Source organism: Petromyzon marinus, chromosome 76 (assembly GCF_048934315.1).
Source record: "Petromyzon marinus isolate PM22_M1 ecotype Great Lakes invasive population chromosome 76, UKy_Petmar_22M1.pri1.0, whole genome shotgun sequence".
NCBI lineage: Eukaryota > Metazoa > Chordata > Hyperoartia > Petromyzontiformes > Petromyzontidae > Petromyzon > Petromyzon marinus.
In genome coordinates, this window is record NC_133742.1 from 3,203,967 (window position 1) to 3,219,876 (window position 15,910).

Genomic DNA, 15,910 nt, shown 5'->3' on the forward strand with positions numbered 1-15,910 from the left:
CATTGTCATTGTCATCGTCGTCATTGTTGTCATCATCATTGTCATCGTCGTCATTGTTATCATTGTCATCACCATTGTCATCGTCGTCATTGTTGTCATTGTCATTATCATTGTCATCGTCGTTATTGTTATCATTGTCATCGTCGTCATTGTTATCATTGTCATTGTTATCATTGTCATTGTCATCGTCGTCATTGTTATCATCATCATTGTCATCGTCGTCATTGTTATCATTGTCATCATCATTGTCATCGTCGTCATTGTTATCATTGTCATCACCATTGTCATCGTCGTCATTGTCATCACCATTGTCATCGTCGTCATTGTTATCATTGTCATTGTTATCATTGTCATTGTCATCGTCGTCATTGTTATCATCATCATTGTCATCGTCGTCATTGTTATCATTGTCATCACCATTGTCATCGTCGTCATTGTTGTCATTGTCATCGTCGTCATTGTTATCATTGTCATCACCATTGTCATCGTCGTCATTGTCATCACCATTGTCATCGTCGTCATTGTTATCATTGTCATTGTCATCACCATTGTCATCGTCGTCATTGTTATCATTGTCATCACCATTGTCATCGTCGTCATTGTCATCACCATTGTCATCGTCGTCATTGTTATCATTGTCATTGTCATCGTCGTCATTGTTATCATCATCATTGTCATCGTCGGCATTGTTATCATTGTCATCACCATTGTCATCGTCGTCATTGTTGTCATTGTCATCGTCGTCATTGTTGTCATTGTCATTATCATTGTCATCGTCGTTATTGTTATCATTGTCATTGTCATCGTCGTTATTGTTATCATCATTGTCATCGTCGTCATTGTTATCATTATCATCATTGTCATCATCATTGTCATCGTCGTTATTGTTATCATCATCATTGTCATCGTCGTTATTGTTATCATCATTGTCATCGTCGTCATTGTTGTCATTGTCATTATCATTGTCATCGTCGTTATTGTTATCATTGTCATTGTCATCGTCGTTATTGTTATCATCACCGTTGTCATCATCATTGTCATCGTCGTCATTGTTATCATTGTCATCACCATTGTCATTGTTATCATCACCATTGTCATTCTCGTCATTGTTATCATCGTCATTGTCATCACCATTGTCATCATCGTCATTGTTATCATCATCATTGTCATCACCATTGTCATCGTCGTCATTGTCATCACCATTGTCATCGTCGTCATTGTTGTCATTGTCATCGTCGTCATTGTTGTCATTGCCATTATCATTGTCATCGTCGTTATTGTTATCATTGTCTTTGTCATCGTCGTCATTGTTATCATTGTCATTGTTATCATTGTCATTGTCATCGTCGTCATTGTTATCATCATCATTGTCATCGTCGTCATTGTTATCATTGTCATCACCATTGTCATCGTCGTCATTGTTGTCATTGTCATTATCATTGTCATCGTCGTTATTGTTATCATTGTCATCGTCGTCATTGTTATCATTGTCATTGTTATCATTGTCATTGTCATCGTCGTCATTGTTGTCATCATCATTGTCATCGTCGTCATTGTTATCATTGTCATTGTCATCGTCGTCATTGTTATCATTGTCATTGTTATCATTGTCATTGTCATCGTCGTCATTGTTATCATCATCATTGTCATCGTCGTCATTGTTATCATTGTCATCACCATTGTCATCGTCGTCATTGTTGTCATTGTCATTATCATTGTCATCGTCGTTATTGTTATCATTGTCATTGTCATCGTCGTTATTGTTATCATTGTCATTGTTATCATTGTCATTGTCATCGTCGTCATTGTTATCATCATCATTGTCATCGTCGTCATTGTTATCATTGTCATCACCATTGTCATCGTCGTCATTGTTGTCATTGTCATCGTCGTCATTGTTGTCATTGTCATTATCATTGTCATCGTCGTTATTGTTATCATTGTCATTGTCATCGTCGTCATTGTTATCATTGTCATTGTTATCATTGTCATTGTCATCGTCGTCATTGTTGTCATCATCATTGTCATCGTCGTCATTGTTATCATTGTCATCACCATTGTCATCGTCGTCATTGTTGTCATTGTCATTATCATTGTCATCGTCGTCATTGTCATCACCATTGTCATCGTCGTCATTGTTATCATTGTCATTGTTATCATTGTCATTGTCATCGTCGTCATTGTTATCATCATCATTGTCATCGTCGTCATTGTTATCATTGTCATCACCATTGTCATCGTCGTCATTGTTGTCATTGTCATCGTCGTCATTGTTATCATTGTCATCACCATTGTCATCGTCGTCATTGTCATCACCATTGTCATCGTCGTCATTGTTATCATTGTCATTGTCATCACCATTGTCATCGTCGTCATTGTTATCATTGTCATCACCATTGTCATCGTCGTCATTGTCATCACCATTGTCATCGTCGTCATTGTTATCATTGTCATTGTCATCGTCGTCATTGTTATCATCATCATTGTCATCGTCGGCATTGTTATCATTGTCATCACCATTGTCATCGTCGTCATTGTTGTCATTGTCATCGTCGTCATTGTTGTCATTGTCATTATCATTGTCATCGTCGTTATTGTTATCATTGTCATTGTCATCGTCGTTATTGTTATCATCATTGTCATCGTCGTCATTGTTATCATTATCATCATCATTGTCATCGTCGTTATTGTTATCATCATCATTGTCATCGTCGTTATTGTTATCATCATTGTCATCGTCGTCATTGTTGTCATTGTCATTATCATTGTCATCGTCGTTATTGTTATCATTGTCATTGTCATCGTCGTTATTGTTATCATCACCGTTGTCATCATCATTGTCATCGTCGTCATTGTTATCATTGTCATCACCATTGTCATTGTTATCATCACCATTGTCATTCTCGTCATTGTTATCATCGTCATTGTCATCACCATTGTCATCATCGTCATTGTTATCATCATCATTGTCATCACCATTGTCATCGTCGTCATTGTCATCACCATTGTCATCGTCGTCATTGTTGTCATTGTCATCGTCGTCATTGTTGTCATTGTCATTATCATTGTCATCGTCGTTATTGTTATCATTGTCATTGTCATCGTCGTCATTGTTATCATTGTCATTGTTATCATTGTCATTGTCATCGTCGTCATTGTTATCATCATCATTGTCATCGTCGTCATTGTTATCATTGTCATCACCATTGTCATCGTCGTCATTGTTGTCATTGTCATTATCATTGTCATCATCGTTATTGTTATCATTGTCATCGTCGTCATTGTTATCATTGTCATTGTTATCATTGTCATTGTCATCGTCGTCATTGTTATCATCATCATTGTCATCGTCGTCATTGTTATCATTGTCATCACCATTGTCATCGTCGTCATTGTTGTCATTGTCATCGTCGTCATTGTTGTCATTGTCATTATCATTGTCATCGTCGTTATTGTTATCATTGTCATTGTCATCGTCGTCATTGTTGTCATCATCATTGTCATCGTCGTCATTGTTATCATTGTCATCACCATTGTCATCGTCGTCATTGTTGTCATTGTCATTATCATTGTCATCGTCGTTATTGTTATCATTGTCATCGTCGTCATTGTTATCATTGTCATTGTTATCATTGTCATTGTCATCGTCGTCATTGTTATCATCATCATTGTCATCGTCGTCATTGTTATCATTGTCATCACCATTGTCATCGTCGTCATTGTTGTCATTGTCATCGTCGTCATTGTTGTCATTGTCATTATCATTGTCATCGTCGTTATTGTTATCATTGTCATTGTCATCGTCGTCATTGTTATCATTGTCATTGTTATCATTGTCATTGTCATCGTCGTCATTGTTGTCATCATCATTGTCATCGTCGTCATTGTTATCATTGTCATCACCATTGTCATCGTCGTCATTGTTGTCATTGTCATTATCATTGTCATCGTCGTTATTGTTATCATTGTCATCGTCGTCATTGTTATCATTGTCATTGTTATCATTGTCATTGTCATCGTCGTCATTGTTATCATCATCATTGTCATCGTCGTCATTGTTATCATTGTCATCACCATTGTCATCGTCGTCATTGTTGTCATTGTCATCGTCGTCATTGTTGTCATTGTCATTATCATTGTCATCGTCGTTATTGTTATCATTGTCATTGTCATCGTCGTTATTGTTATCATCATTGTCATCGTCGTCATTGTTATCATTATCATCATTGTCATCATCATTGTCATCGTCGTTATTGTTATCATCATCATTGTCATCGTCGTTATTGTTGTCATCATTGTCATCGTCGTCATTGTTGTCATTGTCATTATCATTGTCATCGTCGTTATTGTTATCATTGTCATTGTCATCGTCGTTATTGTTATCATCACCGTTGTCATCATCATTGTCATCGTCGTCATTGTTATCATTGTCATCACCATTGTCATTGTTATCATCACCATTGTCATTGTCGTCATTGTTATCATCGTCATTGTCATCACCATTGTCATCATCGTCATTGTTATCATCATCATTGTCATCACCATTGTCATCGTCGTCATTGTTATCATCATTGTCATCGTTGTCATTGTTGTCATTGTCATCACCATTGTCATTGTCGTCATTGTTATCATTGTCATTGTCATCATCATTGTCATCGTCGTTATTGTTGTCATTGTCATCGTCATTGTCATCGTCGTCATTGTTATCATTGTCATTGTTATCATTGTCATTGTCATCGTCGTCATTGTTATCATCATCATTGTCATCGTCGTCATTGTTATCATTGTCATCACCATTGTCATCGTCGTCATCGTTGTCATTGTCATTATCATTGTCATCGTCGTTATTGTTATCATTGTCATCGTCGTCATTGTTATCATTGTCATTGTTATCATTGTCATTGTCATCGTCGTCATTGTTATCATCATCATTGTCATCGTCGTCATTGTTATCATTGTCATCACCATTGTCATCGTCGTCATTGTTGTCATTGTCATCGTCGTCATTGTTGTCATTGTCATTATCATTGTCATCGTCGTTATTGTTATCATTGTCATTGTCATCGTCGTCATTGTTATCATTGTCATTGTTATCATTGTCATTGTCATCGTCGTCATTGTTGTCATCATCATTGTCATCGTCGTCATTGTTATCATTGTCATCACCATTGTCATCGTCGTCATTGTTGTCATTGTCATTATCATTGTCATCGTCGTTATTGTTATCATTGTCATCGTCGTCATTGTTATCATTGTCATTGTTATCATTGTCATTGTCATCGTCGTCATTGTTATCATCATCATTGTCATCGTCGTCATTGTTATCATTGTCATCACCATTGTCATCGTCGTCATTGTTGTCATTGTCATCGTCGTCATTGTTGTCATTGTCATTATCATTGTCATCGTCGTTATTGTTATCATTGTCATTGTCATCGTCGTTATTGTTATCATCATTGTCATCGTCGTCATTGTTATCATTATCATCATTGTCATCATCATTGTCATCGTCGTTATTGTTATCATCATCATTGTCATCGTCGTTATTGTTATCATCATTGTCATCGTCGTCATTGTTGTCATTGTCATTATCATTGTCATCGTCGTTATTGTTATCATTGTCATTGTCATCGTCGTTATTGTTATCATCACCGTTGTCATCATCATTGTCATCGTCGTCATTGTTATCATTGTCATCACCATTGTCATTGTTATCATCACCATTGTCATTGTCGTCATTGTTATCATCATCATTGTCATCACCATTGTCATCATCGTCATTGTTATCATCATCATTGTCATCACCATTGTCATCGTCGTCATTGTTATCATCATCATTGTCATCACCATTGCCATCACCATTGTCATCGTCGTCATTGTTATCATTATCACCATCGTTGTCATCACCATTGTCATCTTGGTCATTGTTATCATCATCATCATTGTCATCATTATTGTTATCATCATCTTCATCGTTGTTATCATCATCGTCATCATCATCATGCTATCACCACCACACGGCCATCACCACCACACGCCCATCACCAACACACGGCCATCACCACCACCACACGCCCATCACCACCACACGCCCATCACCACCACCACCACCACGCCCATCACCACCACCACGCCCATCACCACCACCATGGCCATCACCACCACCACGGCCACCACCACCACCACGCCCATCACCACCACCACGCCCATCACCACCACCACGGTCATCACCAACACACGGCCCTCTCTCGTGTGTCCGTGTGTCGTCGTCCGTGTTTCCACGTCTCGTCGTCCACGTGTTGTCCGCGTGTTGTACACATGTGTCGTCCGCGTGTTGTCCACGTGTTGTCCACGTGTTGTACACACGTGTCGTCCACGTGTTGTACACATGTGTTGTCCGCGTGTCGTCCGCGTGTTGTACACATGTGTACAACACGCGTGTACAACACATGTGTTGTACACGCGTGTCGTCCGTGTTGTCGTCCGCAGACATCAACGAGTGTCGCTCTCCCAGGGCCGTGTGTCCGCCCGACAGGAAGTGCGTCAACACCTTCGGCAGCTTCCTGTGCAAGTGCCAGGACGGCTTCGACCTTCGCTACAGCGGGGGCAGGTTCCAGTGCACGGGTGAGAGGAAGTGGGTGGGGTGGGTGGGGTGGGTGGGTGGGGTGGGTGGGTGGGTGGGTAAGTTGGTGGTGGTGGTGGTGGGGAGTGGTGGGGAGTGGTGGGGAGTGGTGGGGAGTGGTGGGGAGTGGTGGTGTTGTGGTTAGCGCCGCGCTACGACCCCGGCGACCCGATTCCCACTCACGGCCACCAACACCGCTGATAGCGACGGAGTTGTGATTCACCTCAGGTACACCCCCACCTCACCTCCCTCCCTCACCTCCCCCCCTCCCTCCCTCCCTCACCTCCCCCTTTCTCCCTCCCTCTCCCCCTCTCCCTCCCTCCCTCCCTTCCTCCCTCCCTCCCTCCCTCCCTCCCTCCCCCCTCTCCCTCCCTCCCTCTCCTCCCTTCCTCCCCCCTCCCTCCCCCCCTCCCTCCCCCTCTTCCTCCCTCCCTCCCTACCTCCCTCCCTCCCCCCCTCCCTCCCTCCCTCCCCCCTCTCCCTCCCTCCCTACCTCCCTCCCTACCTCCCTCCCTCCCTCCCCCCTCTCCCTCCCTCCCTCCCCCCCTCTCCCTCCCTCCCTCCCTCCCTACCTCCCTCCCCCCCCCTCTCCCTCCCTCCCCCTCTCCCTCCCTCCCTCCCTCCCTCCCTCCCTCCCTCCCTACCTCCCTCCCTCCCTCCCTCCCTACCTCCCTCCCTCCCCCCTCTCCCTCCCTCCCCCCTCTCCCTCCCTCCCTCTCCTCCCTTCCTCCCCCCTCCCTCCCCCCCTCCCTCCCCCTCTCCCTCCCTCCCTCCCTCCCCCCTCTCCCTCCCTCCCCCCTCTCCCTCCCTCCCTCTCCTCCCTTCCTCCCCCCTCCCTCCCCCCCTCCCTCCCCCCCTCCCTCCCCCTCTCCCTCCCTCCCTACCTCCCTCCCTCCCCCCCTACCTCCCTCCCTCCCTCTCTCCCTCCCTCCCTACCCCCCTCCCTACCTCCCTCCCTCCCTCCCCCTCTCCCTCCCTCCCTCCCTACCTCCCTCCCCCCCTCCCTCCCTCCCCCCCTCCCTCCCTACCTCCCCCCTCCCTACCCCCTCCCTACCTCCCTCCCTCTCCTCCACTCCCTCCTCCCTGCTCACCCACCCTCACCTCCCCCTCTTCACCCTCGTCCCTCCCCACCCTCTCCCACCCTCCCCCTCCCCCTCTCCGCCAGACGTGGATGAGTGCGAGGGAGCGGGGCCGGAGTGCAGCCCCCAGGCCGAGTGCCTCAACACCCACGGCTCCTTCCGCTGCCACTGCAAGCCTGGCTACCGGGGGAACGGCCTCAACTGCACGGGTGAGCAGAGGGGGTGACACACGGGGTGACACACGGGGTGACACACGGGGTGACACACGGGGTGACACACGGGGTGACACACGGGGTGACAGGAGGGGTGACACACGGGGTGACACACGGTGAGCAGAGGGGGTGACACACGGGGTGACGGGAGGGGTGACACACGGGGTGACGGGAGGGGTGACGGGAGGGGTGACGGGAGGGGTGACGGGAGGGGTGACGGGAGGGGTGACAGGAGGGGTGACAGGAGGGGTGACGGGAGGGGTGACAGGAGGGGTGACACACGGTGAGCAGAGGGGGTGACACACGGGGTGACGGGAGGGGTGACACACGGGGTGACGGGAGGGGTGACAGGAGGGGTGACGGGAGGGGTGACACACGGTGAGCAGAGGGGGTGACACACGGGGTGACGGGAGGGGTGACAGGAGGGGTGACACGGGGTGACACACGGGGTGACGGGAGGGGTGACGGGAGGGGTGACGGGAGGGGTGACACACGGGGTGACGGGAGGGGTGACGGGAGGGGTGACGGGAGCGGTGACACACGGGGTGACACACGGGGTGACAGGAGGGGTGACAGGAGGGGTGACACACAGGGTGACAGGAGGGGTGACAGGAGCGGTGACAGGAGGGGTGACGTGCGGTGTAGCCGCCGGTGGGTTGGGGCTAACGGCACGGTGGCGAGGGAGATGTTAACTCCCTCGCCTGGTATGCAGGAGCAGGGGCGGAGCCAGGGGGGTGACAGGGGGGGGTGACAGGGAGGGTGACAGGGAGGGTGACAGGGGGGGTGACAGGGAGGGTGACAGGGAGGGTGACAGGGAGGGTGACAGGGAGGGTGACATTCTGCGTGTAAGTGTACGACACTCGGCCGCCAACTGATGGCGGCTGGCTCAACAGCCTGACTCTAAATCATTCTTGAAGTTAACATTTGTTGATTGTCACCCCGGCCTGAAATCCTGGCTCCGCCCCTGTGCGGGAGGTCGCAGGTTCGATCCTAGCACTGGCCGTGTCTCTCTCCGTCTCTCACTGTGGTGGTCACGGCGTGGATTTTTCACTGCCCATAGACTCAGCACTGACCACAGACTCAACACTGCTCACAGACTCAACACTGCACCATAGACACAACACTGCCCACAGATTCCACACTGCACCATAGACTCAACACTGCCCATAGACTCAGCATTGCACCATAGACTCAGCACTGCCCACAGACTCAACACTGCCCACAGACTCCACACTGCCCACAGACTCCACACTGCACCATAGACTCAACACTGCCCAAAGACTCAACACTGCACCACAGACTCAACACTGCCCACAGACTCCACACTGCCCACAGACTCAACACTGCCCACAGACTCAACACTGCCCACAGACTCAACACTGCCCACAGACTCCACACTACCCACAGACTCCACACTGCACCATAGACTCAACACTGCCCACAGACTCCACACTGCCCATAGACTCAACACTACCCACAGACTCAACACTGCCCATAGACTCAACACTGCCCACAGACTCCACACTGCCCACAGACTCCACACTGCCCACAGACTCCACACTGCCCACAGACTCAACACTACCCACAGACTCCACACTGCACCATAGACTCAACACTACCCACAGACTCCACACTGCACCATAGACTCAACACTGCCCACAGACTCCACACTGCCCACAGACTCCACACTACCCACAGACTCAACACTGCCCATAGACTCAACACTGCCCACAGACTCCACACTGCCCATAGACTCAACACTGCCCATAGACTCAACACTGCCCATAGACTCAACACTGCCCATAGACTCAACACTACCCACAGACTCAACACTGCCCATAGACTCAACACTGCACCATAGACTCAACACTACCCACAGACTCAACACTACCCACAGACTCAGCACTGCACCACAGACTCAACACTGCCCATAGACTCAACACTGCCCATAGACTCAACACTACCCATAGACTCAACACTACCCACAGACTCAACACTGCCCATAGACTCAACACTGCCCACAGACTCCACACTGCCCACAGACTCAACACTGCCCACAGACTCCACACTGCCCACAGACTCAACACTGCCCATAGACTCAACACTGCACCATAGACTCAACACTGCCCATAGACTCAGCACTGCCCATAGACTCAGCACTGCCCATAGACTCAAAACTGCCCACAGACTCAACACTGCCCATAGACTCAACACTGCACCATAGACTCAACACTGCCCATAGACTCAGCACTGCCCATAGACTCAAAACTGCCCACAGACTCAACACTGCCCATAGACTCAACACTGCCCATAGACTCAACACTGCCCATAGACTCAACACTGCCCACAGACTCCACACTACCCACAGATTCCACACTGCCCATAGACTCAACACTGCCCATAGACTCAACACTGCCCACAGACTCCACACTACCCACAGATTCCACACTGCCCATAGACTCAACACTGCCCATAGACTCAACACTGCCCATAGACTCAACACTGCCCACAGACTCCACACTACCCACAGATTCCACACTACCCACAGATTCCACACTGCCCATAGACTCAACACTGCCCATAGACTCAACACCGCACCATAGACTCAACACTGCCCACAGACTCCACATTGCTCACAGACTCAACACTCCCCACAGACTCCACACTGCCCACAGACTCAACACTGCCCACAGACTCAACACTGCCCACAGACTCAACACTGCCCATAGACTCAACACTGCCCACAGACTCCACACTGCCCATAGACTCCACACTGCCCATAGACTCAACACTGCACCATAGACTCAACACTGCACCATAGACTCAACACTGCCCATAGACTCAACACTGCCCATAGACTCAACACTGCTCACAGACTCAACACTGCACCATAGACTCAACACTGCACCACAGATTCCACACTGCCCACAGACTCCACACTGCCACCCACAGACTCAACACTGCACCACAGACTCCACACTGTACCACAGATTCCACACTGCCCACAGACTCCACACTGCACCACAGACTCAACACTGCCACCCACAGACTCAACACTGCCCACAGACTCCACACTGCCACCCACAGACTCAACACTGCCACCCACAGACTCAACACTGCCCACAGACTCAACACTGCCACCCACAGACTCAACACTGCACCATAGACTCAACACTGCACCACAGACTCCACACTACCCACAGACTCAACACTACCCACACATTCCACACTACCCACAGACTCCACACTACCCACACACTCCACACTGTATGTGTAGTGACACTTAGTAACACTTAGTAACATGGCGCTGGCTACAGGCAGGGAAGGGGGAGCAGCTTACAGCAGCCCCGACTGACAGCGGCGAGCCACGTGACAGACGCCAGAGGCCTCTCGGGGAGAGGCAACGGAAGGAACTCGCCGATAGCCCCGTGAGGACGTTCCACGGTGTAGGAGGGGCCCCCGGGAAGGGACCCTCGGGGCTGCTGAAGATCTTCTCCGGTCCTTTCGGTAAAAGTCACCACCACGTGGAATGAGAACTAAATAATAAATGGTTCAGATAAAATAACGCGGTAAAATTCTCACGACATTTTCGGCCACAAACGCAAGCGGCCTTCATCAGGTGAAGGGACGATACTGCAAGCTGTTGCATCCTAAACAATCAGCTGAGCTTCGATTTAAAGCTTTCGTGACTGCAAGGATTCATCTTCTTCGGTCCTTTCGGTAAAAGTCACCACCACGTGGAATGAGAACAAAATAATAAATTGATCAAATAAAATAACGCGGTAAAATTCTCACGACGTTTTCGGCCTCAACGCAAGCGGCCTTCATCAGGTGAAGGGACGATACTGTAAGCTGTTGCATCCTAAACAATCAGCTAGGCTTCGATTTAAAGCTTTCGTGACTGCAAGGATTCATCTTCTTCGGTCCTTTCGGTAAAAGTCACCACCACGTGGAATGAGAACTAAATAATAAATTGATCAGATAAAATAACGCGGTTAAATTCTCACCACGTTTCGGCCAACGAACACATGATGAAGGCCTTCATTATGTTTGTGGCCAAAACGCCGTGAGAATTTTACCGCGTTATTTTATTTTGATGAAGGCCTTCATTGTGTTTGTGGCCGAAACGCCGTGAGAATTTTACCGCGTCATTTTATTTCATCAATTCATTCTTCTGCTCCCATTCCACGTGGCGGTGACTTTTTAGCCGAAAGAACCAACGAGAGGATGAATCCTTGCAGCCACGACCGGCTTCATCATGGTCGAAGCTGCTGCAGATCGTCGGCGTCGCTCGACGCAGCGCTGCCGGGCGGTGGTAGGCTGGTTAAGGGGTGGGTGGAGGGGTGGGTGGAGGTGTCTCGGAGAGCTCTTCACTTGACGCAGCTGTTCCACCTGAAGACGGAAGCTTGCGTTGACTCGGAAACGTCGCGATTCATTCCATTCCACTCTCGCGTGACTCTTGGCGAATTCCCAAAACAAAAACAAAAAACTCAAAACTCCCAACGGGCGTGAAACCCTCGCGGCCGCGAAAGCTTCAAGTCCGGAAGGTTCCGCGGGCTGTCGTTTGGTTCAGCGGCGTCGGCGCCGGTGGACGGGCCGGCGTTGTGTGCTGGAGAGTTGGCGTGCGTGCGAGCGAGAGAGCGTGAGAGCGAGCGAGCGAGAGAGCGAGCGGAGCGTTGAGAGTGGGGGGTGTGCTCGGTGGCGGGTGAAGACGGCCGGACACCGCCCACGTTGTTGGTTTGTGTTGTTGTTGTTTTCCCGCCACCTCCTCCGATAATTATCAGCACGGTCGGCTCCGTGCGGTGCGGATTAAGTTCAATGCACGCACGGTGACGGTGATGATGATGGTGAAGATGAGGATGATGGCAACGACGATGACGACGACGACGATGATGACGACGACGATGATGATGATGATGATGACGATGACGATGATGACGATGATGATGATGACGATGATGACGATGATGATTATGACGATGATGATGATGATGACGACGATGATGACGACGACGACGATGATGATGACGACGATGATGACGATGATGATGACGATGATGATTATGACGATGATGATGATGACGATGATGACGACGATGATGACGACGATGATGATGACGACGATGATGACGATGATGATGATGATAATGACGACGATCATGACGATAACGATGAGGACGATGACGACGACGACGATGACGACGATGACGACGATCATGACGATAACGATGAGGACGATGATGACGACGACGATGATGACATCATCGCGTCCCCCTCCCTTTGCCTTTGCAGTGAAGCCGTTTGCGGAGGGAGAAGAGACGAAGGAGTTACAGGTTCCACTCAACGCTACAGGTGGGGTCGATGCGAGCGCCGTGGTTGATGGCTGTGCGAACCGCGATTCTCAATGTGGGAGAAATAAATACACACAGTGACCACCTTGGGGAGCGAGACGCAGACTCCAAATATACAGCAGCAGCAGCAGGCATCGTCAGGGTCTGGTTCGAACCCACGACCTCCTGTGTACCAGGTGAGGTAGTCAACATCTCTCAGTGTCTGGGATTGAACCCACGACCTCCTGTGTACCAGGTGAGGTAGTCAACATCTCTCAGTGTCTGGGATTGAACCCACGACCTCCTGTGTACCAGGCGAGGTAGTCAACATCTCTCAGTGTCTGGGATTGAACCCACGACCTCCTGTGTACCAAGCAAGGTAGTCAACATCTCTCAGGGTCTGGGATTGAACCCACGACCTCCTGTAAACCAGGCGAGGTAGTCAACATCTCCTAGCCACCGTGGTGATGAGAGAGAGAGAGAGACGCAGACTCCAAATATACAGCAGCAGGCATTATCAGGGTCTGGATCGAACCCACGACCTCCTGTAAACCAGGCGAGGTAGTCAACATCTCCTAGCCACCGTGATGATGATGAGAGAGATACGCAGACTCCAAATATACAGCAGCAGCAGGCGTCGTCAGGGTCTGGATCGATCCCACGACCTCCTGAATACCAGGCGAGGTAGTCAACATCTAGCCACCGTGATGATGATGATGAGAGAGAGACGCAGACTCCAAATATACAGCAGCAGCAGGCATCGTCAGGGTCTGGATCGAACCCACGACCTCCTGAATACCAGGCGAGGTAGTCAACATCTCCTAGCCACCGTGATGATGATGATGATGAGAGAGAGAGACGCAGACTCCAAATATACAGCAGCAGCAGGCATCGTCAGGGTCTGGATCGAACCCACGACCTCCTGAATACCAGGCGAGGTAGTCAACATCTCCTAGCCACCGTGGTGATGATGAGAGAGAGAGAGACGCAGACTCCAAACGTACAGCAGCAGCAGGCATTGTCAGGGTCTGGATCGAACCCACGCCCTCCTGTGTACCAGGCGAAGAAGGTAGTCAACATCTCCTAGTCACCGTGATGATGATGAGAGAGAGAGAGACGCAGACTCCAAATATACAGCAGCAGCAGCAGGCATCGCCAGGGTCTGGATCGAACCCACGCCCTCCTGTGTACCAGGCGAAGGAGGTAGTCAACGTGGTTTTTCCCTCCGCATTTAGAATCGACGTGCTGCGTTGGTATTTGTCCGCTGTGAATGTCCACACGACGATGATGATGATGTTGATGTTGTTAAACCACTTGGTTTAAGCCGCAGTCATTTGAGATGGCCCGGTCGCTTCTGACAAAAATCGCCAAAGTAGCTCGTTGAGCCTTAACCTGGTTAAACAAAATAGCTTGTAGTTGAAACAGCTGTTTCCTCTGGGTCTCGATGCGAGTCTGTGGCCCTCCGCATTTTTTTACAATCTGCACACGAGGGCTCAACGATTTGGGGAAAATATCCCGGGTCGCGATTTTTCTGACAGATGTTTGCGATTTGATTTGCGATGAAAACTTTTTTTTTAAAAGTCGATCTTCAGCTCAATGTTGACTGTGTAATAGATTTAAAACACGTGACGGAGCATTACCACACGATTCGGTCAGCAGACGATCCGCTCTATGTATTGTAATGCAAGGGACGAGAACTTAAAAGGTATTAATTGCTTCCAGCATGTATTTTTTTTATTAAAATGTTTGAATACGAATTAGAAACAATCAAACGTGGTTGCAATTGTTACGTTGAATAAATGAAGTGATCATAAAGTTAGAATAACACTAAATAAAACAATTCCAATAAGAAATGTATAGAAATAATACGAAATGAAGTGAAACGTGTTGTTTCATTTCTCAAAATGTTTAATGTTATTTCTATTGCTTATTGGAATTGTTTTATTTAGTATTCTAACTTTATGATCACTTTATATTTACCCTACGTGATGGCTTTGGCGAAAGAACCAAGGGGTTTGGGTTCCCGTAGTAACGAAAGCGTCAAATCAAGGAAGCAGGTCGGACTTTTGAAATCGCGGAAAAAAATCTCAGCCTTTGCGATTTTGCTCATCGCATTGTTACTCTTTGCTTCTATTTCGGTAAAGCCACCACGTAGGTAGAAAAATAAAACGGCAAAAATCACCAGGACGTTTCGACCCCCGTTTAACTGGCACAAAAAACTGGCACCTTTATTATACAAGGCATCGTGTTTGCAATAACCACAACACAAGCAGTCAAAATGCAAACAAAAAAGAGACAACTCTGTTTCTGGCAAAGGAGGTCTCATAATGTAAATGCTCACCCCGAGCCCTCAATAACTCTGATGGTGCGCTGTTTTATCGAGTTGTACGCCTTTTGGCGTCTTCTGGTCCAACACCAATGTGTGAGACTATAAAGGGCTCTAAAGAAAAGCCGTCTCGGGTGTGGACCAATCAAATTCAAGGACAGTGCAGGGACCCCGGACTGCCTCGAGGACAGCGCTGGAGCGAAACAGAGCTAAGCTCAGACTGCGACCATTTAAGCTGTGTGTTAGAGTGTAATTAAGGTGCCTTGACAAAGGAATTAGCGTTAAAAAAAATGTTTTGCATTTTAACAGGCGGGCTTGGCATGGTGAACGGTAGGGAGGGG

The 15,910-nt window shown here is 48.3% G+C and overlaps 1 protein-coding gene across 1 annotated transcript in view; it reads left to right on the plus strand.

Moving 5' to 3' along the window:
- The window catches only part of LOC116937056 (uncharacterized), a 95,214-nt gene that overhangs the window by 64,552 nt on the left and 14,752 nt on the right, over window positions 1-15,910 (plus strand). Inside the window, exons 7-9 of the mRNA XM_076056576.1 lie at window positions 6,490-6,624; window positions 7,788-7,910; window positions 13,206-13,265. Coding sequence (XP_075912691.1) covers window positions 6,490-6,624; window positions 7,788-7,910; window positions 13,206-13,265 — 318 coding nt within the window. The remainder of the gene's footprint in view (window positions 1-6,489; window positions 6,625-7,787; window positions 7,911-13,205; window positions 13,266-15,910) is intronic.